Source organism: Apteryx rowi, unplaced genomic scaffold (genome assembly GCF_003343035.1).
Source record: "Apteryx rowi isolate R43461 unplaced genomic scaffold, aptRow1 scaffold_877, whole genome shotgun sequence".
Classification (NCBI taxonomy): Eukaryota; Metazoa; Chordata; class Aves; order Apterygiformes; family Apterygidae; genus Apteryx; species Apteryx rowi.
This window is the reverse complement of record NW_020451179.1, coordinates 211805-239711: the sequence shown is the minus strand read 5'-3', so window position 1 is coordinate 239711 and position 27907 is coordinate 211805. Positions and strand designations below refer to the sequence as shown.

The window sequence follows — 27907 nt, the reverse complement described above, 5'->3', positions numbered from 1 at the left end:
AGACACCCCTAAGAGCTGGCTGATGGTTTTTTTATACCAAAAATTAGTTTGGTTAAATAGAAATTTTAATTCCTTTCCCAAATATGCTTTTCTGGAACAATAATATGAAGAAACAATGAGAGGATACAGGAATTAAAGGAAAATGAAAAATGCAAAGCTTGCACAACAATCTATATAAACTCTTCTTTCAGCTTCTAAAATGGATGTATTTTGTTCGTGTGAAGCAGAGAAGGTGGGACTATAACGACTGTGTCTTTAATGGGATTTGCAGAGGGCTGGGGTGGGAGGTGTGTCCTCCTCTATACCGCCTTCCCAGAGCACAGTGTCTTTTAGGGCAAGTTCCCACAGGTTCATTCAGGTAGAAGGTGTTTCGCCTGGCTTGTTCAGCTGCCTGTTGCAAGGTTCCTTATGCTTATATGTTGCATTTCAGAGGGAGCCACAGATGCATAAGAGGGAAGATTACTTTTAAATTCTAGAGTTTAGAAACAGAACAGAAGCCTAGGACATCGGTTCTGTACTGACGTTCTCAGTGCTGTATAGGGTCTTTGTGAGGGGAAGACTGCTGGTGAGCTATTTGTAAATCAGACACACCTTTGGGTTGGGCTATTTTGGAAACTAAGTATCTGTTGATGAGGCTAGAGGTATGGTCTGCTAGGCAGAAGAGATTTTATTTTGTGTTTTTACATGTACTTTGATCAGCTGATGCATCTGAAGGACAGTCTCCCGTGAGTGAAGAGCAGTTCTGCCTTGTAGTGAGCCTTTCCTGATTTTTATCAAAGTGAGGATTGCTGGCTTTAAGGCAGCTGGGCAAGACAGAAAAAGGGACGTGCAATGGGGGTGCCTTTATTTGGGGATAGCAGACAGATTTTCCGGATCTGGAATGGACTGAGTCAGATGTTGCAAGGCAAAAAATCCTGGGATAAACATCTGGACAAAATCTACCTCCTCCAGCAGAAAAGGTACAGTGCACCTAAGGTTTCTTGTCTTTCCCTTTCTTCCTGCTGCTTCTCCCTCTTTTTCCTTAGGTTTTCCTGCCAGAATATAAGCTTTAAACAGCTTGGGCACACTTTTCTCTATAGGATTTCTTTTTCAAGTTAGAATGTTTCTGGAGTTCCAGTCTTATTTTCTTTCACAGCTGGGTTTACTAGGTCTCAGCTGAATCATCCTGAGTGCAGCATTTCCACCACAAATTCAAATGTGTGCTCTGTCTTTCCTGCTTTCATTTGTAAAGCTCACAGCTTTCATCATTAAGAGTGTGTGTGACTTATTTATGGTACATTGAACTATGTTTGAAACGATGGCTTGTTAGGGAGATTCTGCTTTCTGCCTCTCTGAAGCTTGCCCTTACTCTGGGACCCAGTGAACTCAGCGTTGTTCCACATTTTGGTGGTCATTCACTTCCTAGGTTGGACTGCAGTTTCTCACATCCTTGAGCCTGATGACAGTATCTTCAAAGCATATAGGGAATCCTCTTGGACCTAACCTTATCAACAAGATCGCCTGTGTCTTCACATGTAAATACTGGATCAAGGCTGTTGCTGCTGTGCAAGATTGTCCCTTCCACATACAGGGATGCAGGATTGTTCAGGAAATGGAGCTGTATCTCTGGTTTTCATTGTTCCTTATAATTTCTGCATGCACATGGACTGCAGTACTCAAATAATAAAATTGCTTCCATTCCCTTGTAAAAATCTTTTTTTTTTCTTTCCCTCCAAAACTCTGAGCATCTCTGGGGACAAAAATGTGGCTACATGGAACAATATAGATATATATGTGATATACATACACACATACATATTTATGTATATATGTATGTATATGCACATATATGCACAGAAATAAGTAGAATACCTTAAGAGGGACAAATGGACCTATCTGGTTTTAGGGAAAGGACTTCCACATAGTAGCATCATTTAATTGCTGACCAAATAGCAGAAGCCTGTTTTATTTTACTTCAAAACAGTGGGACATATATAGACTTAAAATGGAAGGAGAGGGGACAACAAGTCTGTCTCCATGGAGCTCTGAAATGTTTAAATTTGGGTATGATAAACCAGATCTTTAGGAACATTCATGAAAAAACATAGGTAACTGAAAAATAAGCTCTCAGCAGGCTCTGTAGAATGTCCAAGTGAACATGTGCAATGTAAAAGTCTGAAGATACTAATATTTTTATAGTTACAATAATAACATTATTTTTATATTTTTTAAATAATAGAAATGTGGGTTGAAAGGGACCTCTGAAGATCTCTAGTCCAACTTCCTGGTAGAAGCAGTGCTATTGCCAATACTAGATCTGGTTTCTTTGGCTTTGTTTGGCTGACTCTTGAAAGTCTCCCAGAACAGAGATTCCACCACCTCTCTGAGTATGTTTTCCAGTGCTGTGGTAACCTCTTGGTGAAGAAGATTTTTTTTTTTCCTAATGTCCAGCCTGAACCTCCCAAGTCACCATTTTCTGCTGTTGCCCCTTGTTTTATCATCTGCTATTACTAAGAAGGGTTTGGCCCCTTCTTCTTTGTCAATCCCCTTAGCCTAGTTGTAGGCTGCTATTTGATTGTCCCTCAACCTTCTCTTCAGCTGACTGAACCCGGCTCCCTCAACCTTTCCTCATATATCATGTGCTCTAGGTCTGTGAACATCTTGCTTGTTGCTGCTGCTGGAAGAAAACAGAAAAACTGTCAAGCATATAAGCACTTCATAAATTTCTCATACATCATTACAGTGTAACCCCAGTGGTCCTCATCTGACATCTCTGTGTTTCTTTATAAAAATCAGCTTAAGAAACATGTGTACTGCATACGATTTCCCTGTAAATGAAATCAGAATTGCATGGGGACAACTTTGTTCGATCCCATTTTAGGTCTATATGTTTCCCACTACTTTAAATAACATAAAACAGCCTTCTGCTATTTGGTCATATTAGCTGTTTTCAATATGTAGAAGCTCTTCCCTAAAGAGGAATAGGTGTATTTCTCCTTCTTATTATACTGTTCTTTCTTTTCTATATGCATATTTTTTCTCATGCAGCCATGTTTTTGTCCCAGAGATATTCAGAATTTGAGGCGAAAGAAAAGGAACATTTTACAAAGGACTGGAAGCAGTTTTATAACTTTCATATTGTTAACTATGCACAGACAGAGATGAAAAGCATCAGGAAAACCTTCTGTGGTGGCTTGTGTATGGAACTGTCCTTAGAAAACTTTTGCTTTTTGTGGAAAAGCTGCTGTAAGTCACTTTTACTTCATCCTGCCATTTTGTTGTGTGGAATTGCCGTGTCATCGCCTTAGCTTGCATTCTTCTTAGTGTTGAATTCTTCTTAATGTTAACAAGGAATACACACAAGAATAAGCAGCAATTAAATTTCACTATTGCTGTGTTGAAAGCCAGTGGAAAATATGGTACTATTTATCTACTATGCTCTGACTTTATAATTTATTGTGTCATGATTCTGCACTAGGAGAACAGTGCTTTTTCCTGACCGATAACTGATGATGATAAAACTTGGAAGATAATTTTTTTGCTAATTCTCACCTTCACTTGTGTTGCTGTTTGTTCTTTCTCCATGTGTAGTAGTCCTTTGAATCTTAATGAGGTTTTGGCTCAGAGTTGTCCACAGTGATCCTGAATTGTATAGCATTTCCCAAAGGGATATCAAAGTTCAGTAAATGTAATACAATTTCCCACTAAGATTAGAGAGGACTTTGAGTTCATCTTTCCTTACTGTGCTGTGCTGGAGTACTCCTCTTAACCAGTTTGTAGCTCAACATGGAGTCTTGGCAATAGTGGTTCCATCTTGTATGACCTTCCCAAAGTTATCTTTGGAATTAAACTCTGGGATCTGCGTAGCCTGAAACATATGAACTTAAAAAACAGCATAGTTCAGGATCATGGGGAACAGAGATAAATAGTTATAAAAAAAAATAGTTATGAAAAAACAGTTATGAAAATTAAGGCCTGATAAGGATGAAGAGGAATTACATGCCTGTCACAGCCTAATAGATCTGCCAAAAATGATGAGAGCCATTTTTAAATTTTTTTCCCCCTGTTTTTCTACGTAAGACTCTCTAAGGAAATGTGAGCAGAATCTCTCTAGCATGTAATTATGGAAACTCTACTGTATAAGAATTGCAGTGTTCATCAAAAATAATTGATACATAAATTAGAACAAGTGAGTACACGGAACCAGGACAATTAGGCTATATTCCTCTTTCTGCTATTGCCTGCCTCTGTAACTTTGATTGATAAGTCATTTATCTTATGTGTGTCCCCTCTCTCTCATAGCTATTGCTTCGGGATTAGTGGTATCACCTGACTTTCCTGGGATGCTGTGAGAATTAATTATTTTAATAACAATGATTTAACTTGTGTAGTACATTTTAACAGAAATATCAAAGCCCTTTTACATATATTAATTAATTATAGAAATATAGAAATCTGTTCCACCAGAAATAATCCATTAGAGATGGTTGGGGCAATTTGCATAACTTGCAGAGAGCTGTGCAGCTCATTCCAAATGTGTCAATAAAAACTTTGTATCCCTCTTCAACATCACTGCTTTTATTCTCCTGGGGTTTTGTGGGGCTCTTCAGTCCCACAGACAGATTAGTCTTTCTTGTACTTGAAGTGCTTTGCTTACCATTAAAGCAAACATGGTGCAACCAAAAAGTAACTCAGCCTAATGCTATTGCACTGAGCTGCTTAAGAGTTTTACAGGGACACAGTGAGTCTTGAGCTTCTAGACCAATCCATCTCAAGTTGGTAGTAAATAAGAGATGTCACCTGAGGTTTGCTTTTCACTCATTTGAACAACTTTACTGAGATTTCAGAGCAAAAACTAATGTACAACTGTCCTGTCTTAAAATCCACAAGTCTTGTCAACATTAATTGGTTCCTTTGCTCTCAAAGATGACAGTGACACAAAGACACCAGCTCCCAGTTACACTCCATCATTTGTAATATGTTTCAATAACCATACTTTTGAGTAGTCAAGGTACAAAGAACAGCCTGTTGGAAACTGCTGCTGCATGTATGACAAAGTCAAAGGTATCACTGATAGCATTTTTGGTCTTCTTTTCTTATGCTGTTAGGCCCTCACTGTAAGTTTTGAGCCTAATAATGGAAAACAAGCCACCTTAATTTCACAGATATGAAGCTCATCTGGAGCTCACATTTCCCCCACAACACACAGACACACATACATCTGACCCCGGTGCCTAAGATGTAACTTAGGCCCACAGGTCTAGCAAGCCATTTGCTTTCTTAAACTTGGCTATAGGTTTCCTCAGGAAGAATTAAACATGGAATTTCTTCTCTGCAAAAACAAACAAAAAATTATTAGAGAAAACCAATTAGATGCAGGGTGAGGAAGACAACCTAGGATGAATCTGCATGAAGATCCCTATTGACAAGGGCTGGATTTTTTGTCTTAGGGTGAGGTTATGTTTCAACAGTTTAGTTTTATGAATAACTCAGTGAATAAATAAATAAATAAATAACCAGTGCAGGAGAAATAAACTGTTGATCCAGTTCTAGCACGAGATTATTCTTGTGGTGCTGTCAGATGCAGATTTAAAAAACGGTGTTCTTGCCAGGAGACTGCCCTATTGGAGGTGAATGAGCAAGCTTTCTGCTACTTAGTGTGGTAGATGGTTTAAACATCAAAGGGGATAACAACACTTCAATCTCCATTGCTTATCTAGTAACATCTGCAATTGCTAACCCGAGTATACAAAATAATTTTATTTATTTCCAATTTATTGCTGCATTTGGTGTTCATATATGCACACTGATAGGCCCCTCTAGAGATACTTAAGATAGGTGAACACTGATTAATTATGTAAATTAAGACTACAGAATTGTCACAGGGCTGCTACAATCAAGTGTTTTTAGTATCCTGCAACAGCAGAATTATAGCATGGGTCTTTTTCCTGGCAGAAAGAACCATTAAAGCCTATTAGCATAGGAGAAGCTCTGTTTACTGTTGACTTCCACACATGCACAGAAGAGTTTCCAGTTAAATTATTGATTCCTGCTGTTGGCGCTGAAGAAATTTGATGACATTGCCCCGTTTTACTTCTCTGAGTCCCTGTTATTGTAATCTGTCTCCTTTTCACTTTGCGCTCTTTGTTCATAACTCATTCTTTGGCATTGCTCCTCCTTCTGGCTGATTAGCTTTCTCTGAGCACTCCCCTGCTCTCCTGAAGGCTTGCAAACATAAACATGCTAGCACAAGGAAGGGAGGAGAGGAATCTCTTTTGGTGATTTCACAATGAAGTGCTGAAGAATGGATATTCTGAGTACCACAATAGGGAAAGAAAAGAAAGCTAAAATAAAATGTTGCTGCTGAATTTATAGGCCAGTTTGAAAGAATTGCCTTAGGTCTTCTGTAATGGACATTGCCATGAAGATAGGGAATGAAGCTAGCAGATGCCAAATTTAAACTGTACCCGGCAATAGGAATACTCGAGCTTGGGAATGCCTCAAGCAGTAGAAGGGAAGGCAGGAGGAGAAAGAAATGCTCTTTTTCATCTCTGGTGAGCTCAGTTTTGAAAAAAAAAAAGGCTTCAGATTGTTTGGTGTCAAAACAGTTCACATATTTAGCATAATTCCTCCATTTAAAAAAAAATATCCCTATAAATTCAAATTCCTACTTTTGTAACTAAGTCTTATGGAGTCTTATGGAGTTAGGAAGTACCTAAGAAGCTGTAAATGCAGAAACATACATATCACCAGCAGAAAGTGCTTATGAAATCCTTAATCTTCTTTAAAGTTATTTCACATGACTCCCTCAGTCAGAATCTGACCTACATTCTATCTCCTCTTTGTTTCACAATGGATTTTCAGGTGTTGCTGACTTTGCCCTCACCTATACCGAAAAACAAACCACAGCCTCCTGAGCCTATCATTGAATCATCTATTAAGTAAACTGGATGATAGTAATACAGGATCCAGAATCACTGAGTGCCTCAAGGCATCTACATACCTTAACTCAGTAGGAAGAACTTAGATGCGGTTCCAGTTGGATACTGTCATGGTTCTTGTTGCCCATGAGAACTACTATTTGTCTATATAACTGTGTTACCCTAAACTGATCCTATAAGGAGACATCAGTACTGCCTAGTGTTACACACATAACTTAGGTGGATACATTAGGAGCTTATTGTCCCTTGATTACGTAGTTGATGCCAGAAATGATATAGAATAGCATCTTAGTTTAGCTGTGCTGAATTGTTTTCTCAAAGTGCCTAAGTAGGTCCCCATGCTGAATCATTCTCTGAAATCTTCCCTCTCCATCCAGTGGCTGTAATGGTAATTTATGGAAACTAAGCATCTAGCGTAGGAAGCTCTGTTAAGAATCTAAAGTTATAGTTTTTACTTTGTGGCTGCTTTGACACCCAGAAACTAGAGTTATAACATGTAGAATTGATGCTGTGTTTGATGGGTCAGGAAGAAAATTGTTTAAATATCCAGAGCTATTAAAAATTTCAAATTGTAATCCAGTGTGAAGATTCAAGATTCAGGTGATGTAATTTGGATTTATTTTTTGCATTAGTGAAGGTAGTTCATGCAGTACTTTACACTTATATACTCACCACATTGCAGTAATGTGTTAAAAATTGGCTGATAATTACAATGATATATTTTAAATGACAGTAAAATGTTTTCTCAATTAGGGGCCATAGAATTAAGAGATGGTAAAAACATGGTATAAATATGTAAGTCATGGATTTCTGAGGCAGTGGAGGCAGTGTGCTGTGACATTTATCAACACTTCTCGATTATTTACCAGCTTGCTGTTTGTCCTGGCACCTCTGATTCTGTGAGCCCAGTTGGAGATCACTACAATGAATAGACAGGTTTGAAAATTTTGGCCTAAATTTCTGAAAGCTGAGTATAATAGCTATTAGGTGTCTGCCTCTTAACAGGCTTATAATTTAATTAGTTGTTTACAAGGGCTTTGGAGAATTTTGTGAGAAAGGTATTGTGTTTGTGTCCTCCCACATTGTCTCTTGCCCAATCCTTCCTCCTTCCTGAGGTCATCTGTGGGATAAAGGCATACCCAGTAAAGCATCAACATAGTAATTGTGGCACTGTTTATACTATTCAAACCCCACCACCTTCCCACTTCCTGCCTCTGGAAGTTACATTCTCCAGAAACACAATCTTCCTCAGCCAAAATAATGGCAGAAGTGACAAACTTGCTTCACTTGTATTGAATCTTACAAGTTTTGCTCTAAATGCCTCTTTATTTCCTCCCTACCTGTCTCATCCTAGTAGTAATGTTCTCTTCAAATCAGCTTGTAATTAGCAATTAAAGCAACTAACATATAGATAAGGCAAAGAAGAAATACTTCCCATGGCAGCAAGGCCAAGAGTCTGAAGAACACATACAGAATATGTCAGAATGGCTCCCTGGTTTGATCAGGATGGTTCTTTACATTCTGAATATTTATAGCTATATTCTGTTCTTTAGTATTTTTCTAGTCTAGTTTCTAGTGACTTGGGAAATGGGGCGCTCTTGGTGATAGGAAATGTTCCTTTTATGAAATGATAAATATTCCCTTCAGTTATGCTTTTATTATATTATATAATATTATATGCCTGTGCCCCTTAGCTTATATTTAGTCAACTGATTCCTATTAATCTGTATACTTCTGATATCTCTTTGTTTTGCTTTATCCCCCAAATTCTCTCAAGCATGTCAGTATCCCTCTCCTATAAAGCCGTCCAGTGCTTGGACACGTTTCAGTGGATTAAATCCAAAGATAACTGGGTATCAAAGAAACTTCTTTGTTTCAAGTTTATAAAGTACTATTAATAAAAGAATAATTTAAGGCAAGAAATATATATTTCCATAAGACACAGAATTTCTGATGATTTTCTATGGTTTTATTATTGAATCATCCTATACCTATTAGGCACAAGTTCTGATGGCCATGGGCCATTCATTCTTTCTCTCTTTTTCTCTATCTCTGTTTCCCAATCTCTCTCTCTCTCTCTTGGATTTCCTGTGGCTTATTATAGAGTTATATTCATAGATAATGGGTTCTAACATCAACATTATTAATTAATGCAAAACACCTATTGTTTTGTATAGTACTTGGCCAAAAAAGCTGTATCCCTAAAATCTTGCAACTGAGTAATACCACAATACAAGGAAGAAATCTGTGACAACACAAGTAACAAACATTGAATATATCTCCAAGTTTATAGTTTTGACTAAAGTATTTGTTCTGTGTGCCTTTTTTGAGGGGTGTGAGACCAGTGTCCGGTCCACTAGCAGTTGTTCAACTGTGGTAAAAGGACTTAGTGTCCTTTGCCAAATAGGTAGGGAAAACAAGGCTGAAGTTCTCCTTGTTCATAGCAGCATTGTCATTGCTCTACAGTTTTCCTTAGACTTATTCCATTTCACACATTACAGCCTGACCTGAGCTGTGCTAGGTGTTTTAGAATACTTAAAGATCTATACTATTAGAAAGCAGGGGTAAGATAAAAGTACAAAATTTGCCTCTGAACACTGGCCTAAAGCTGAACTTACCCCATTTGGAATGAGGATTTTCTTGCTATTTCATTCTGAAAGCTCAGGAGACATAGACTACTTCTTTTGTTTTTTGGGGGATTTTTTCCCTTAAAGCTTTAGATCTTGAACCTGGGCTACTTAGAAGTTTTTATCTGTATAAAAACAAAAACCAAAAAATCCACTCCAAAACATTTTTTAAGAATGAAAAGATACCTCTGAAAATATTGTAAGATAATGAAAGTAATAACTCCAAAATAGTAGTTTTTGTTCTATCTTTTGTGATTTTTGGGTGCCCAAATTTTGAACATTAGTAAAACTTGTTTGGATGCTGACCAAGCAGGCGTGGCAGATAACTAGCGCAGTAACAATTGGATTGAAAAGAAAATTTCTGTTCCATTCAGGAGGTAATAAAAAAGAAATCTTTAAATAAGATCTTATTTATAAAGTATTTTGTATGATAGGTTGGCTCATTCATGGGAAGAGACGGGATCAGTTGGTCAGGTTCTCCAAATCAGTTTATTTTTTTCCTCTGCAAATGCCTCTCTTATTCATTATCCAGAAAACAGTGTCTGGTCTCGAAGTTTACTTAAGTACCCTGGAAAACTTGGATCCCTTTTTTCCCCAAACTGAAGCAAGTCTGTAGCTCATCTCTGTCACCAAGTTAAATCCTCCATGCTCCACAGAAAAGACCAAAATCCATATAGAAAGCTTAAAGGTCGTACTCATGTTAACTATCCTTGATCTCTTTCTACAAGAATCCCAAGGCTAGAAAGCTTCCTGTTTCTCAGACCCATATTTTGGGGTCACAGGACAGGATGAAACGCTAGATGGGAGGTTAGTAGAGTTTTCCTCATCACCTACAGGGGCAGCTTATTCTTTATATTTTAAAAGTATAAGCCTGGTCCAGGTTAATGAGTGCAACAAGATCCATGAAACCTGGGGAAGAAAGCCAGTTGCTCTAGTCCTATGTATCTTTTGAAAAGAGATTTAACAGCTCCTTAAGCACCTTAGTTTTCAGATAAACTATGCTAAACCATTTTGCATGATTCCCCTTTACCTGTTTCACAAATTTTTTTGTACCTTGTTTACTAGTTAGATATTGTTATAAAATCTGAGGCCACCAGCCCACCTCAGCCTGCTATCCAAGGCTAGCATGGGCAAATAGACAGCACAGGTTTTAGCATAAGTGATAGAATGTAAAAGACTGTGCAAATAAAAGCTGTTACTCTGAATGTGTGGCAAGCATGGCTGAGGGCTCAGATTGTTCAGCTTCCCAAGGCAGTGGAAAACCCTGAGGCAGCCTGATCAGATGTGTGAAGAATCAGACTTTAGTTCATGTAGAATCACTTTGTGAATGAGGTTCATCTTGCCTAACTTCTTATCTGTCTCTTCCTCACAGATAGAGCCTTCTAGCACCTCCAGGAAAGACTATCCTATCCATCTCTATACACTGACTGTACCTGGTACGCAGGTGATCAGCTGAGATGGAATACCTAACTTTTAGAGAAACACAGTTGGGTGAAAGGAGCCCTGCCCAAAGCATTCAAAACTGATGAATCAATCACCTAGAAAAAAAAGACCATCCTAAAATATTTAGACTTTTAAAATCTATTTTGGATTGGGAGGTGTGCTTTTCAAGTTACAAGACTGATGTTTTGCCATTTTTACAAAAAGAATTGAGGGCTAGTAGCTTATGGATATTATCATGTCCGAACAGGAGCTTTAGAAGAAGCATTCAGTATTGCAAGGACCACACTAAATTACAAGAGTTGATTTTCCACTGCTGTGATCAACTTTGCACTGTCCAGGATATTGTTCACATCAAATGTCCCTACTGTAGTGAAGTACTTGTAAATTCTTATTTGACTCTGAAGGATCTACTGAAATAAGCAAAAGCCTGGTAGAGGATTCAAGGGCATTCTTCAGCTATAAATGTTCCATTGGTTTGGGACTTGTTTGACGGCATGCTCTCTCCCAGAACAGACACAGTTTTCAGTTCTCATCAACTTTCTCAATTCTCTCAGCAACAGAAAAACAAATATTATAGTTAAGTTTGTAAATGTCCCAGATAAGTTTGTATGATGAGCAATTACATTTCAGATCTCATTCTTTTAATTATACCATAGGAAGCTATGTTTGGATACCGGGGGAATTCTTGTTTGTACCTTTTCTTTTCCATCCATTATGTGGGTAATTCAGATGGAAACCTTTTTTTATTGTGCTCCATAAAAACCTGTTGGCTTTTTTTGCTCATGAGATAGCTAGTCTGCTGGCAGGAGAAGTCTCAAATGGCTGGTCGTTTGTTATCTTCAGTGCCTCAAACTGCAGGCTACATAAACCAGAATCAATTTGGGATTGGTTATTCCTTTCTCCTTTCTTTCCCTCTGCTGCCACCATATGGTTATGGGTCAGTAAGGCAAGAGCGGGTGAATGACCTGTTTTTTAGCACTGGGTTTGTTTGCTTTTTCCGGTTCTTTTATTGCTTTGGAGGGTGATATTCAAAATTCCTCAGATAGTAGGTGTGTATTACCTACCTTTCAGGGCAAAATCACTTTTGAAGATTCTTACTGGCTTGAGCAAAGTTCATTCTAGTTCTGCAGAGAGGCACCATGTATTTGACTGTGTTCTTCAACAGCCACTGTTTCTTTATTGTAGGATCTGGGAATCCCCACTGCTCCAGGCTGCCAAGGAGAACAACCTCCGAGCCATTACAAAACTTCTCACTGATGGAACATGTGATATCTATCAAAGAGGTTACTCAATTATTTGTTACAAATTGTTTTTTGGGGAAGACGAGACCCTCCTGCAAAAGTCAGAGTGGCCTGGGTGTGTGTGCCACAACATTCACATCAGCAGTATCAAATTACTTAACTATATGTCAGCAGCTGAGAGAGGTATTGGCTTCTAGAACAGATGGAAGAAAAATTCAGTAGTCTCCATTTTGCAACAAAGGGAGATTTCTAGCTCAGAGACATGGTCAACTCCTGAGTTGTGAAGATGGGAGATGATATGATTGGTTTACAGCTTGACCAGGCCTCTTTTCTATAGGAACTGAGGGAGCTCGTTTCCTGAAGGAGATGGTCAGGGTGTGCTTATTTTACTTCCTGCTGCTCAAAAAGCATCCTCCTTTTCACAAACACCTGAAGTCTCTGCTCAGCTTCCAGATTTTGAGGGGGTGAAGGACAAGGCTATGCTGTTAGCATGTTATACAATGAGGCAGCGCCCTGCAATGCTCAAGGGAGGACCCAACACTCCCATAATTCTCCACGACAATAAATGCCTATCTGCTTTTTTCCCATATGGCTAAATGTCTAGATGACCCACATGCTTCTCTTACTATCTCTAGGTGCAGTTGGGGAGACAGCTCTTCATGTGGCTGCCTTGTATGATAACGTGGAGGCTGCAGTGGCTTTGATGGAAGCAGCTCCAGAGCTTGTCAATGAGAGGATGACATCAGAGCTCTATGAAGGTAACAGCTCAGGGTAGGAGGATGGTCAGGGCTCTCTGCAGGGGGAGGGAAGAAGCATTCCCTACACATATAGGAAAATGGCTTACACTGTTCCTGGTTCAATATATTGCTAAACTGCTAAATTGCAAAACCAACATACAAGTGGCTCCTGACCCTTTGCAGAAAGGTGGGATTTTATTAAAACCAAATGCATGCACAACATGAAAAAATATGCAAATGAGTAACTCACAAACCCTAAGCCCTGGCAGGCTTGTTGGCTACAGTGGGATGGCAAGGATATCTACAGTGTTTCGGCTTCAGCTGTAGACACATCTAGTCCTTTGTGACAAAGGGGCTACCTATCTGATTTCCTCTCAGAAGTGAAAAATTGGTTCTTTGGTATACAAAGACTGGGGATTAAAAACAAATGTGTCTACATTTTCTTTTTCTTTCTTCTGAAGAGATATGAACATTTCCTTTTTCTGTTTGTAAGTCTAGAATCACAGCTAGGTCTGAAACAATAGCTGGCTGACTATTACACAACAATACTAGCCAGATTCTTGAAACCACTAAAATAATAATTATGGGTTTTTAAAAATTCCAAGACCTATTCTGAAGAATTTGAGCAGGTCTGCTTTGGGAGCTTTGTCTTGATCTGCTCTTCACATCCCATGAAGTCCTTTCTAAGGGACATGAACTTTCAGTGTACTTCCTGGAGGAATATAGCATGTCTTGTTTTCCCAAACAACATCTAGAAAGTGCATCCTGTTGGTTTTGTTGGCAGATTGTAAAATCCCTTTTCACAGATTCACAAAAAGATTTAAATAGAAAGGGACCTCTGGAACTCCGTAGTCCAACCTTCTGCTCAAAACAGGGATAGCGTCAAAGCCAAAGCATATTGCCCAGGTACCCTATGGATGCAGTCATGCTAAACTTAGATTTACCATACAAGAAATGTGAACTGCAGGCTACTAATCTCTGCTCTGACAGCCTGAAGTTGTTTTCTCAGAAGGCAAGTTTTTATTTGTGTGTCTTACAGGGCAGACAGCTCTCCACATTGCAGTAGTGAACCAGAACATCACTCTGGTGAAGGCTTTACTCAAGAGAGGGGCCAACGCCTGCATGGCACGGGCCACTGGGCAATTCTTCAGGCGCAGCTCCCAGAACCTTCTCTATTTTGGTACAGCCTTATTTTCTCTCCTTGTTGCTATGGGAAGGGACCAGTGGAGTGATGAAGGAAACATGAGGGAGGATTGTTTTGGTCCCCACCTATAATGGATGAGCAGAGGCTCCTGTCTCCAGGGTCCTCAGTCACACACCTTTTAGCAGACAGTATCGATCCACCTAAATATGTAGATATTATGTAAATATAAATATATATAAATTTTACACATTTTTTACATTTGTGTGCATAAAAAATTATATATTGTATAAAAAGTATAATATAATTTATTGCTTACTGCAACTCACTTGTCATCCATTACTAAGATACTCCTGATAAGGATACTTTGTCCTTTCCCATGTTGTGGACTTGTTATTTTCCTCCTTTCTGAGTAGGTCTAGGAGTGGGGGGCAGGAGTTTTACAGGTTACCTGGAGTAACTCTTCCTTTCCTAACCTCAGGCTGAGTAGTATGGATAGCTTTCCCACTAAGTGATCCAACCTCCCATGCCTGCTGGGTCATTAATGTTGTTTCCCCCCCTGTTCCTTTCTTTGCAGGAGAACACGTTTTATCATTTGCTGCCTGTGTGGGAAATGAGGAGATTGTAAGGTTGCTCATTGAAAATGGAGCTGACATTAGAGCTCAGGATTATCTGGGTATGTGTGGTGGGGCCCAGTGAATTGCATACAGCAGAGCTGGACACTTCAAATCAGACTCTATCATCTGTGCAAGCACATATTTTTCTCTCATTACAAACAGCTGTTGGATGAGGGATATGAGGAAAATGGCATCAGTCAAGTAGCAGCTTATTAGTATTGTTAAGCAATAATTACTTTCCTTCCATAGGGTTGAGCTATTCCATATATTTTACCTGTACTGCTTCCTCCACAGGTAACACTGTTCTTCACATCCTGGTTCTACAACCTAACAAGACATTTGCCTGCCATATGTACAGCCTGATACTTTCCTATGACAGGAGCAAACAGGGATCAGGATCACTTGAACTGATTCCGAACAATGAGGGGCTTACTCCATTCAAACTGGCTGGGGTTGAGGGCAATACTGTGGTGAGTTTCTGCGTGACACAGTTGCCTCCATACAGGGAGAGGTATTCAGAAATGCAGAACTTGAAGTAATCTCACCCAGATCAGGGGAGTTTGTGCACACTGTTAGTGGGTAGAAGATGTATAACAAGTCCTTCCTTTTTCTGCCAGAAGTCTCATGTAAGACCAGAAAACTTGTATAAGAAATTTCTTAATCCTAATGAGAGGAACTAGTGCCTAAAGAACATATCTTTTCACCCAGTTTTTGAAACATTTGCATTATATAGGTGTTAACAGAAAGGTCCACCCAAGTCATTTTTTAAAAGTTGTCTCTGCTATCTAGATGTTATTACCCTAAATATGACACACAGAAAAGTTCTCCAAGAAACAACATAAACAAGAACTCTATTTTTAATATAAAATCTCATACTTATGCTTCACCTGATAGAAGGTATAATAGCAGGTGATTAAGGCCCCATTGCACCACTGTTATTTGTCCACTGCCAGAGACAAGATACTGGACTGCATGGATCGTTGGTCTCCTCCACAGTAATAGTTCCCATCTGTATTCCTGATAATGTGTGTCCAAAATATTTGCTGAATAAATAAAACAAATATTCACCCCAAAAGATTGCTCTGTTTTGTGTATTATCTTGTTTAAAAGTGGTAAGACCAGACATGTTAAGAAGAAGGTTTTAAAATTATACATTTTGAGAATATCCAGTGTCATTTTTGTAAGTGAAAGAAATGTTTATCATTATTGCAGAGAAGCAGGTCCTGAAAGATGTGAGAACTACAACAACAGCCAAGAAGTTCAATGGAAATATTTTGTAAAGAAGGATTTTTAACAGTGTTAGTGTGTTGCAACGAGAATGAATATATAATGGGTAGTTTCTGATCTCCTCAACTCCTTTCCTTTCTCCTCAGATGTTTCAATACCTCATGCAGAAGCGGAAGTACAATCTCTGGTCCTTTGGCCCCTTGACCACTGTGCTCTATGATCTCACAGAGATTGACTCCTGGGCTGAAGATCAGTCCTTCCTTGAGCTCATTGTCTCAACCAAGAAGAGAGAGGTACTGTGGACACCAAATGCTTTCTCTGTGCAGTCAGTGGTTATTATGGACAGTGGATTTTGTGCCACGTGCTGCAGGGAATACATGAAATGTAGCAGCTTTTTTATGATATGGCTGTATTTGATGCTTTAACAGTTACTCTAGAGATACGAAGCTTGGAGATGGTTGAAGGAACTTAGCATTAGCAAGCAACAGGAAATGGCATTGTGTGATTCATCAAAAAGTGCTCTCTCTTTCACCAGACTCAAAGATATAAATAACAAGTAGTTTTAGAGTATCTCTAGTAAATAGCTTTCTATAGCTGTGATACCGATTAATTCTCACAACGTCTCTGTGGGGCAGACAGTGTATTCAGAAATTCTAAGCAAGAGAGCAATAGAGCAACCTTAGAAGTTGTCCAGAATGCTAAACCATAGTCCTAAAAGAAATAAGAAAAACTGTCCCTTTGTCTTTTCCCAAACCATATAGTGCATGCAGATCCAAGATTCCTAATTTCAGAGGGTTGGGTGTCCCCAAATACCATAAGATATGATGACTTCTTTATTTTCCAGAACACTGTTAAAATATGAATAATTGATTTTTTTGCATACATAATTAGTAATTCTTTTTTGCATTGATATAGCTTTGGCCTCAAATGTTTGCTCCTCTGGAAGAATGTTATGTGTTACCTCATCCTACTCTAACATAACCTCTCAATTCTGTAACTGGACTAGATTAGTGTCTTTAGGCACCAATCAGAAGCAGGTTCCCCTTGCATCCTCTTTAGAGGATGCAAACACAAATAGATACTAAGGCATAGTTTCTGACCCTTTACCGCTTAACTGGACAAAACGTGGAAGAAATAAAAGGGAGCTAAGCTACAGGAAGACTATAGCAACCTTCCAAACTTACTTTCACCCCTTTGAAAATGAAATGTGAACATCTAAGGCTATATTGCTCTAGCTAGATTCATTCTCTCTTGCTTTCTTCTGATCCTTCTGGATATTTCTCAGGCCATTCAATAGTTCTCTTGAGTCATGCCCATTTGCTGAAACATACATATTCCTTGCAAAGTGCTCAGTCTATCTTTGGCTACTTAGAAGAAACAGGGCAATATAGTGAAGGAAGGAAAACATCTAGGGAGCATAAGTTGTCATTTAAAGTAAACCTACTCATGGCACTTTGACTCACTTCCCCTTCTTGCTCCTTGCAATGGTCTCCTAAGCAGTACACTAGGAAATAGGTCTAGAAGAATTTAATTAAGTGTATGGGTCAAATTCAGACAGAAGGTGTGAAGTAAACCTTGTTGGTCCTACTTATGCTCTAAGTGTCAGTCTTCTAGCAGAGACTGAAGGCTATAGATAACTCAATTAAGTATCACTCCAAACATAATACAGAAGCATAAAATGTCACATTTTTACATTAGCCTTGGAACTTCAGTCAAGTATTAATTACATTTGGAAAAAAAATTGGCAATTTTCCTATCCTAAAGCATCTGATACACAAGTCTCCTGTATTGCTGTACTGATGGGAATATCCTGTCATCCTTAATTCTATATTCCCACACATGACAAAAACATTTCAAATGTTTTATCAGAGAAATGGTAATTGCTATTATCAGCAACTTTCATCCTCAAAAAGTTATCAGACCTCAGACTAATTTTCAATGAATTAGATATAGCTGTTTGTCTGCCTTTTACAGAAAATGCCTCATTAACATTTTGGTGCTCAGATAGCAACTTCAGCCAACATTCTTGGAAAAGTAGCTTATTGCTCTTGTGAACCCTGCATATGTTCTGTTAGAAGAGCCAAATAAATTCTTCCCTTTTTTATAGGTAAAGACCTGCAAATGAAATAACACTGATGATTCTAAAGTAGCTGAATACAACTGGTTCTGACTGTCTGTTAAGTAGACTGAGTTCCTTGACCTACAAAGCAAACTTTGATCCTCCATAAACATGCCAGCCATGGACCTGTTTCTGGACCTTGAGTATTTGCATATTCCACTTACATCAGTGGGAACTGCATTCACACATAGGGAAGCCAGACAAAGGGCCACAGGCTGGCTCTTTAGCTGCAGGAAACCTGCAAAATTATAAGTTAAGTTGAGCTAAATTGATACCTTCCAGATTAGGAATGGACCCTGAACTGCTCTAATGAGCTGACAGAAGAGTATCAAAAGACTCCAAGCTAGGCTTTCTGGGCTTGCAGGCTCAGCTAGGCAAAATACCTTTGTTTTACTTCCACTTTAATAGAATAAGGTTCATAACTGAATGAAAAGAAATGTGGCTTTGAAAATACCTTAAGGTAATCTATTTGATTCTAAAGTAGAGATTTAGTTCTTCAACAACTCTAGATCTTGGCAGCCATGATAACTTGAGTCAGTATTATCTATCTACTTTGAAAATAATATTTGTCACTTCTGTGGTACTTACTTCCTCTTCATGGAACTCTATGTGGTTTGTGACCACTGGGAATCATGGTCCAAAGTTTTCAGAATAACGCAGTATGAAAAGACCCTTTTATTCTCTCTTCCATTTTATTCACATCCTCATAGTGTTCTTGTCACTACAGTGTTGAATACATCCCAACAGTGCATTATATACTAAAACTAGTATCTTTCCCATGTGGTTCATTCTTTCTTCACAGAGTGGTTTGCTAAGCAGAGCATCTAATTTTGGGTGGGCTTGGAAGTAGTTACTTTTTTGCACAAAATATTGTGTGTTCACATTCGACAACTTAAGCTAAAAAATGCACTTGACCAAGATTGATCCCATCTCTTTTTTGTCACCAACGGAGGTGCTTAAATACAGGTACAGATACCCTCAGTTTCACATATTGTTGATGGCGAGCTGCAGGTGATCTGAATGACCAACTGTAGGGCCTTATTACTTACAAAGAGGGAAAGCTTAGGATAACCACGTCACTAATTCAGGTAACTCATTTAGTTGCCTAAGGTTCTGTGATTGTGTTGTTTATAGTAGTGATGATCTAAGGACATATATGAAGGAAAATTGGTAGGAAGAAGTAGTGACATTTATTACATGAGTTGATAGAGATGTAAAAATCAAACAAGCTTTCAGGCATACGTGCTGAACTTCAGATCTTGAAACAGAAGCTGCAGTTTTTAAAGTTAGAACAAGCTGAGAATAGTTGCATTAAGTTTAACTCTGTACATTACAATTCCAGGGGACAAATCCAGGCCAAAATGTACAACTGTCACATGACTTGCATACATTCCTAATATGTAATTAGTTATCTCTCCAAACACATGATATGATCACATTGATCAGTACTCCCTCAAAAAGAGTACAGATGAGATTTTTCCTCAAAACAGAAATTTTTTTCTCTTCAAATATCTGGTCTTTACATTGCAGCCAGTGACATGTTTTATTTAAAGAAAATATTTGCATACTGCTTGTGGGAAGAGTGATAATGCCTTACCAACGTAGCCACAATTTCATCTTGTCCTAGGGAACACAATTAAAAAGAGCCGAGTGGTGTTGAACTTTCCACATTTTATAGTTCTCATCAGAATCATCCTAGCTGCAAATCAATAGATTCACAGAGAAATAGAAGTTGAATTATGGTTTTCAAAACATCTCTATGGGTTTTCTTTGTCCTTTATGTGCATGTGTGTAAATTAACCCAATCAACCATGAGGACACTTAAGAAAATTTCTGGATTCCTCATGTTTTTTAAATGGAAGTGTATGATGGAAGAGAATTGTTTCCCTCCTGTGCTCATAACTCCACTGATCTTACTTTTTAAAGACCCTCTCTGTCACTTCTAAAACTATGGTCTTCACTTTTCTGATGAAGCTTTTTGTTTGTATATTATTCTTCAGATACACAGTATGTATGCATATATGCATATCTTTGACAGAAACACAACCTTAATATATGCAGTAGTGTTATTTTTCATATCACGCAAGATGCTTGCTGAAGCTTCTATTTATTCCTGGAAATATATGTAGTCTGCTTACACTTGAGCTGGACCACTGAGATTTTAAAGAGAAGGACCAAAAAATTGAATTTGATATAAATAATTTAGAGGAAGTAAACTGAAAAGCCTGTATCTTCTCACAATATGTCTCACTGGGGGTATACTGCATTTTTTATCATTGTCATAGCTGAATGGTGAAAACTTGAAAATCCAGGCTACACCATTAAGATGGTGCCTTCAGACAGAAATCAAGCAACTCTGGAAATCTTTCCAAATTCTCTTACTTGTCTGCTAAGCTGAGGTAATATCAGAATCAGTTTTTCAAAGAGGGCTAATGATGTAAAGGACCTTTTGATATGTTTCCAAGAAATTAAGAATTTCCACAAATGCTATTGAAGTTGATAGAAATAGCTGTGGAAGTCACTGTTAATTTAGGTGTATAAATGCAGAACTTGAATTTTGAAAGAAAAAAAAAAGGTAAGCAAATTCCATAAGGTTGCTCAGCAACTTTGTTCTGCAGCTGGAAATAGAATTCAAATGATGTTATTTTCAATTCTGTTTTAATAATGGTGTATATTTTGCACAGAGGGGAGTATCTGTCTGCTATAAAGTACATTGTGCTGTCTCTTCAGAATGGATTCCAGTTACAGTAAAAGACAATTCATGAAGTAGAATAGTTTTGAACACATTGGAATCCCCAAAGTTCACAGGGTTTATAAACCTGACACTGTAAGCCAATCCCTACTATATACATGTCATATACTTTGTAGAAAGCCCTGTAAAAAAATGAGATCATCATAAAAGCTATTTTAAATGATATTTTTTCTTTTCTGCAATTCAGCCTCATAGATTTGCATTAATGGACCTAAATCACAGATGAAGTGTTTATATGTATCCAGGCCTACAGAGAAAACAAATTTATTGCAGTATCTAACGTGCTTCTCTTGTGCTTCCCACTTGTACTCAAAAGCCATTTGCTGCAGGGTATATTTTTCTTACTTTTTCCTAATGCTCTTTACTGGCAACCTGAGTTAATCAGAACTGACTTGAGCATTCTCATTTTTGAATAATAAATTCAGCTACTTAATGCTGAAGAGTATAGGTGAGAAGAATTTTCTAATGTTGTCTCAGGGAACGGTGTGAATGATGCTTGTAGACAAATTCCCTTATGGCAGATAACTTCTTTTTTTCTGTCTTTTTTATCTTCTGCAGGCCCGCCAGATCTTAGACCTAACACCTGTGAAGGAACTGGTGAGCTTGAAGTGGAATATGTATGGACGGCCCTATTTCTGTTTCCTGGCTTTATTCTATGTGCTCTACATGGTCTGCTTCACTATGTGCTGCGTCTACCGACCACTGAAACCCCGAACAGACAACAAAACAAGCAGTAGAGACAATACTATCTATATCCAGAAAATGCTGCAGGTACTGTGTCTGTAGGAATCATGGCCCCATAGGCAGAATTTGGTAATTTTAATCTAAGCTACTCAACTGGAAAGTCCAAATACTTCCCAACTCCCAGTTATTGCAGCTGTCCTCCTTTTCTCTCCCCACCTTGGTCAGTGAGGAGCACTGGCTATGCTCTGTTCTCTGTTGTTCTCTGTGCTCAGGCTGGGCTGGTTTCCGTAGCCTCTTCAGGCCTTGACATGTTTCTTACACTAACAGCAGACCTTCTTTTCCCCCATCCTTTTTTTTTAATTTCCTTTGACTCCTTTTTTTCTTTTAGGAATCGTATTTGACATATGAGGATGAGCTGAGGCTGGTGGGGGAGCTGATCACAATCATTGGCGCTGTAGTAATTTTGATCCTTGAGGTAAGAGAAACAGTGAGCTATACAGTCTTGAGTTTATTCAAGACAGGTCTGACTTACTGGACAAATACTAGTTTGTGTTTAGGACTTGGTAGGGGTTATTTGCTGAGTCTAAGTGCTTCAATATATACCTATGGCAACTGGCACTGGCAACAGCATCTTTTAGATGAAACAGAGATTGTGACAGTTTAACAGTAAGATTCCAGGTGCCGAACAAACAGTTAGAAGGACTGATCCCAGTATCAAGTAGTATCTGCAGAGTAATGCCACAGTTCCCTTTAGGATCGTCTGTGGTTCCAGCTGAACCCCAGCAGTCGCATGAGATTCTTAGAGACTTTCTGTACTCATCTATTTAGGGGTGCTTGGTGAAGTGATCTCTGTATGTACAAAGGAAAATTTATCTTTAACTGGAGATCAGTAACTGTATGGACCTATGACAAGACCCTCACTCAACCATAATTCTGAGACGGACCTGTCTAGGTGTTCTCCTTACCATGAACTCTCCCCAAAAAAGAGCAGGAGTTCTTTATATTAAAACACACACATGCGTGCACACACACACGCGCGCGCGCGCGCACACACACACACACACAATTTTAATATAATATGAACTATAAGACTGGACTTTTTAAATAGGGAAAACTCAAATGACAAAGTCAGAGAGATCTGAAATAAAATAGGGCTGGTAGACAGCTCTCTCTCTGCCCATATATGTTCCAGAAGGACAGGTGTTTAGTCAGGACTCAGGGACTACACTACAACTTACACAATGAATCTGAATTATAGCAAACTCCTCTGGTCCCTAAGAAGGTCTTTTTTGTTACTTCTGAGGCTGGGCTGTTTGTCCACTCTCTTTTCTTCTCAGTAGTCTACAGGAACTTCAGGCTTATGGCTCTGTGCTGCAACATGACTCTGCCTCATCCCTAAGTCTCTCAACCTGCCTGAGTATTCTCAGGTTTTCCAAGAAAAGAGCAATCTCTACCTCATCCAGAGGGGCCAGCCTGACTCAATCACTCTGTTTTTAAAGGAACATAATACAAAAACTGAACAAGCAAACAAAGCAAATGTGGCTTGCTCCAAGACTGTGTGACTATTAGGGGTTACCAGTATAATTATTATTATAATGAACTCTATCTGAGACCTAAAGTCAATAGGGTGTCTCTCTTAGATCCCAGATATCCTTAGAGTTGGAGCAGCGAAATACTTTGGACAAACCATCTTAGGAGGCCCTTTCCACATAATTATGTAAGTACACCATCTGTTAAGTCTAATAAATACATTGTCTCTTATTATCCCCTCTGCTGTCTTTTGCCAGATGAATCACCTTCTCTGTTCTTTCAGAATATTCCTTTTCTTAATTTCTTTCTCTTATTGACTCAAATGGTGTGTAAGAAACCAGACAAGTGGGCAGGTAGAGTTGAGCACACTGATAAGTCTCTAAGTAACTCTCCTCTGCCTAAGGGACTGATGACTGTGTGTGCCTGTCTTGGAATTTTTAGAAAGATAAGAAAAAGGAGGGTAAGATTCCTTTACTGAACTTCATTCACTGTCTCTTTTTCATTTGCAGTATCACATATGCTTGCATGATTCTGGTAACCATGGTGATGCGTCTCACCAGCATGACTGGTGAGGTGGTGCCCATGTCCTTTGCCTTGGTGTTAGGATGGTGCAATGTCATGTATTTCGCACGAGGCTTCCAGATGCTGGGACCCTTTACCATCATGATCCAGAAGGTATAAGAAACAAACATGGGGTTGTTACACGCATCCTGACACTGCTTTCCAGATAGGGAGAATTCAAAGAATACTCCTTCTCTCTCAGGATTTGAATTAATGGCAAAGGGTCAAGTTCTTGGCTGCCTGAAGGGTTTGGGACTTTCACATTCTTTCTCTAGTAAAGGAAGTAGAGGGATGTATAAAATGCAGAAGCTTCCTTTCATCCACCTATGACCTTAGAATCTGGAAAATGGTTTAAATATGGTTGCATGGTGGTTTGGTGGGACAGTTGGACCTTATGGCAGTGCTGTCTTTGCTCTACAGATGATATTTGGTGATCTTATGCGCTTTTGCTGGCTCATGGCTGTGGTGATACTGGGCTTTGCATCAGGTGAGTCTACAAAAGGAAAACCAGGGTTATATTATCTCTGCCAACTCCTCTCATTTGAATCAAGTGCAGTGGGTTTTGGTGTACTCTCAGGTTGCCCTCTCAGTTAGCTGGCAAAGGGGGTGATGATGTATAGTTTCTATTTCTTTCAGCATGGTGTCTTTGCCAGCATTGATTTCTGTTCTGATAGATTTGATTATCAACTCTTGCTCTTTCCAGGATAATAAAAATTAGGACAATACAGATAATGCCAATATATGTAAGTCAAGGTTTGAAAACATACTGCATTTATTATATTTCTCTTTGAAAAATGGCATTAACACATGTAACTATTCTATCCATGAAGAAGAACAGATTGTTATTTTGAGTTTTGTTTTTTTTTTTTTAGCACAGATAACTAATCAAAGTAATTCTGAGTTGTTTTGTAATGGTGACCAGTGGCCCTAGTCAGGGATTTGGTCTTGTTATGCTGAGTACCGCACTAGCATAGTATGTGCAGTACCTTCACAGGCCTTCTTGTGTTGTCAGCATCTCTCATAGGACCTTGTTGCTGCTCTTGGAATGTGATTCACATTGTTAAACTATTTTTATCTTTTTTCCTCATTGCTCTCCTCTAGCTTTTTACATCATCTTCCAGACCGAGAACCCTGAAAACCTTGGCCAGTTCTACAACTATCCCATGTCTTTGTTCACCACCTTTGAGCTGTTCCTCACTATCATTGATGGCCCTGCAAACTATGATGTGGACCTGCCCTTTATGTACAGCGTGGTATACTTTGCCTTTGCCATCATTGCCACCCTCCTTATGCTCAACTTGCTTATTGCCATGATGGGTGACACCCATTGGAGAGTAGCCCATGAACGGGATGAGCTCTGGAGAGCCCAGGTAACCTAGGTTACATGGTATGGATTCTTTCTGAATAAAGAGGGGGAAAGGTTGTCCAAGGGAAATGAGCTAGATAGTCCAATTACTTGCTCCACCCTCCCTGCACTAAAGGATGTATTTTAAAACCCTTGCCAGGCCTTTTCTCATGGGCTAATACAGTAAGCCATGTCCTTTTAATTCTGTTTTACTGCCTCTGTGCATTAGCCGCCAAATTTCTTTCATCCTTTCTATCAGTCTGAACTGTCTCAGTGCAAGACTACTCCTCTGCAGCTTTTCCCAGAATACCTCTGCTGTACTGGTATCCCTGTCTTATTTCAAATAGCAGCTAGAAGCCTATCCAGCCTTTCTTGTTCATCCTGTGTCTCCATAGCTGTTTGTTTCTTGCTCACGGAATCTCTTGTTAAAAACAATTAAAGCTGTCCCGGTCTTACACATCACATTCCTATGTAATTGATGGTTAAATAATAATTACAGAGATTGACTCCAAAGAGATAAAATGCAGAGCAATGGTTACAAATAGGTCAATTGTGTCTATAGATTCATTAAGAGAAGTTGGCCTGCCTCTCTTGGTCAGAAAGCTCGTGCTGCCTTTTGCTGCATTGAACCAGATCAGTTATCTAGCTGCTTAGCAGGAAACCCACTTCACAGTACTTTTTTGAGAGAAAACAGTAAATCAAATGATTAGCTGCAATTGTGTGGCTAGTATAGCCAATTTTGATGGTGGTGAATAGACCCTCAATTTCAGTCAAGGCTGTGATACTGATGTAAGTAGTGTCCTTTTCTCTAGCTTGTAAATTGATTACCCCACACCTTACCACCAGGTATAAAGGGAAAGATGTTTCACAGTGTTTTAAGAGTACCACTGCTTCCTCAAATTGTGGCACAGTTAGGACCAAAATAATGAATTGCCTCATAATAAACAGGGTATTGACTCTGCGTTTTTCCCTCAGTTCCTATGGACCTGATCAGTAGTAGCGAAACTAATTATTTTCAAGAGAGATATTCCCCCCCCCCCCATTCATCCAAGCTCTTCCCTTGTTTTTTATTGTAAAGGTTGTCGCTACTACTGTTATGCTGGAGCGGAAACTGCCACGATGTCTCTGGCCTCGCTCTGGAATCTGTGGTCGGGACTATGGGCTAGGGGACCGATGGTATCTCAGGTGAGTTCCCTTCTGATGTGTGTATGAAAGGATCCCAGAGGAAGCATTCAGTGTATGGATGTGAACAAGGAGCCATTTCAGTGGCCTGGGGAGGAGTGTTTGGTGTCCTTTCTTTCTAGAATACAGATCCTTGTCTGGTTTCTGTCTATGGTGAAAAAGTGCTCTTCTCCTTGTGAAATCAGTTATGTTTTCTTATCTAGTAGTCCCAGGAGACAGATCCCAGAAGCTGCATGGGTTATAAGGCCTGAATTTTTCTTTTAATCTCCTTATAGTGAGTATCACAAAGTGTCTTCAAGCCTTTGTGGTTGGTTGGCTGTCCCTATCCATTGGATGCGTGGAATGGCAGAGGCAGAAACAATCAATAAGGCTGTCAGCAGCAACCAGCTTGAAATGATTCAAAAACAGAAGCTTGCTTTCTCATGTGAGCCAAGTAACTGTATTGTGTTTTGCAAAGACTGCATCAGGTTGCAAAGTCTTAGATCTAGGCTTTCCTGAAATAATAAACAAATTGTCTGTGGTCTAGATAGCACGAGATTCCTCACTATTTCTGATTTTCATCAACATATATACCAGGGTGAGAAAAGAATAAGTCTTGTTTGGGGATGTGTCTTTTCTCACTGCTTCATCTTTTGCTGATAAAGCCAGAAGGGGGAGTGGTTGCTCTATGAAGTAGGACTTTCTGTAGGCTTTAGCAGAGAAACGGGCCTTGTAAATTTTTGTAAGTTTTTCTTGCAAGTTTTCTGGGCAGAATAAGCAGACTTAAGATGTTAGCAGTATGCAAAACATTCAGTCCAAGGTGCAGAATATAACTCTGCAAGTGCAACATCCCAGCACCAATTCTGAATTGGATGTTAGGAGAAAAGAGTGGTGATGTCATCTAGTTCTGTCAAATCACATGTATGTTCATTGTATTTAGTGTGGGACAGTATTTCAGAAGGCAAGATATGAGCAATGCAGAGAAGGGTCGGTGGATGTGGAGAAAATAAACCAAATCTTGGTGAAAGATAAGTGACATTCTGAGGCTTAAAAACATGGAGTAGCAGAGGAGGAAAGACAACAAAAAAGGAAATGGATGAATATACATGTATATACAGAAAAAGGAAATAGATCTGGAGATGGAGTCAGATGGACTGGGTCTGCCAATATCTTGCAGCTGGCAAAATGGAAAGGGCAAATTGTGGCTAGGAAATGGTTTAAAGTGACAGAAAACCAAGGAAGCAATAAAGGTAGTGAAGCCAATAACGGGGGTGAAGTCAAAGGATAACTCTGTGACAGCAGCTGAGAAGGTGGAACCACTTGCATGAGAACATGCATAAAAGAAGGAAAGAAAACTAAAGGGATTGTTCTAAAAATCAGTTTCCTGTTTTTGTGTTGATGATTCTTGAATGTCTGGGTCTGCAGGCAGATCTTTGGGAGAGGACTGCTTCTTGTGGCTGCTCATCTTTGTTGATAAGCTGGCACATTCCTACTTCATTCAGTTTATGCTTTTGTAATTCTCCTACAGAGTAGAAGACCGAGTTGATCCCAACAAACAGAAGATGATGCAGTACACAGAAGCATTTAAGGCTCAGGATAGGGATAATTGTGACAAAGGTTTCGAAAAGATGGAAATTGATAGGAACATCCTGTACAAGAAAGAACTGTCTGCTCTATCATTGTCACGGAGCACATCCAGGACTAGTTCTCACCGTGGCTGGGAGATCCAGAGGCACAACACTTTCCACCAACTTCATGGGGAGGTCAATCATGCCATGGAAGAAGAGGTCTATGATGTCTAA

The 27907-nt window shown here is 39.1% G+C and overlaps 1 protein-coding gene across 1 annotated transcript; it reads left to right on the top strand.

Moving 5' to 3' along the window:
• Positions 1 to 27907, top strand: LOC112977882 (transient receptor potential cation channel subfamily V member 6-like). Its single transcript, XM_026090737.1, has 15 exons — positions 1 to 959; positions 12176 to 12273; positions 12867 to 12989; positions 14008 to 14148; positions 14687 to 14785; positions 15021 to 15196; positions 16100 to 16246; positions 21383 to 21595; positions 21897 to 21983; positions 23149 to 23225; positions 23548 to 23713; positions 24020 to 24086; positions 24701 to 24969; positions 26023 to 26129; positions 27634 to 27907. The coding sequence occupies exons 1-15, from the start codon at positions 832 to 834 to the stop codon at positions 27905 to 27907; spliced, it is 2172 nt and encodes a 723-aa protein (XP_025946522.1). The 5' UTR covers positions 1 to 831.

Coding starts and splice junctions, on each gene's coding strand:
- LOC112977882 (XM_026090737.1), top strand. CDS start 832: ATGGGGGTGCCTTTATTTGGGGATAGCAGACAGATTTTCCGGATCTGG. Junction 16,247..21,382: donor TCTCAACCAAGAAGAGAGAG/GTACTGTGGACA, acceptor TATCTTCTGCAG/GCCCGCCAGATCTTAGACCT. Junction 21,984..23,148: donor TAGTAATTTTGATCCTTGAG/GTAAGAGAAACA, acceptor TGTCTCTCTTAG/ATCCCAGATATCCTTAGAGT.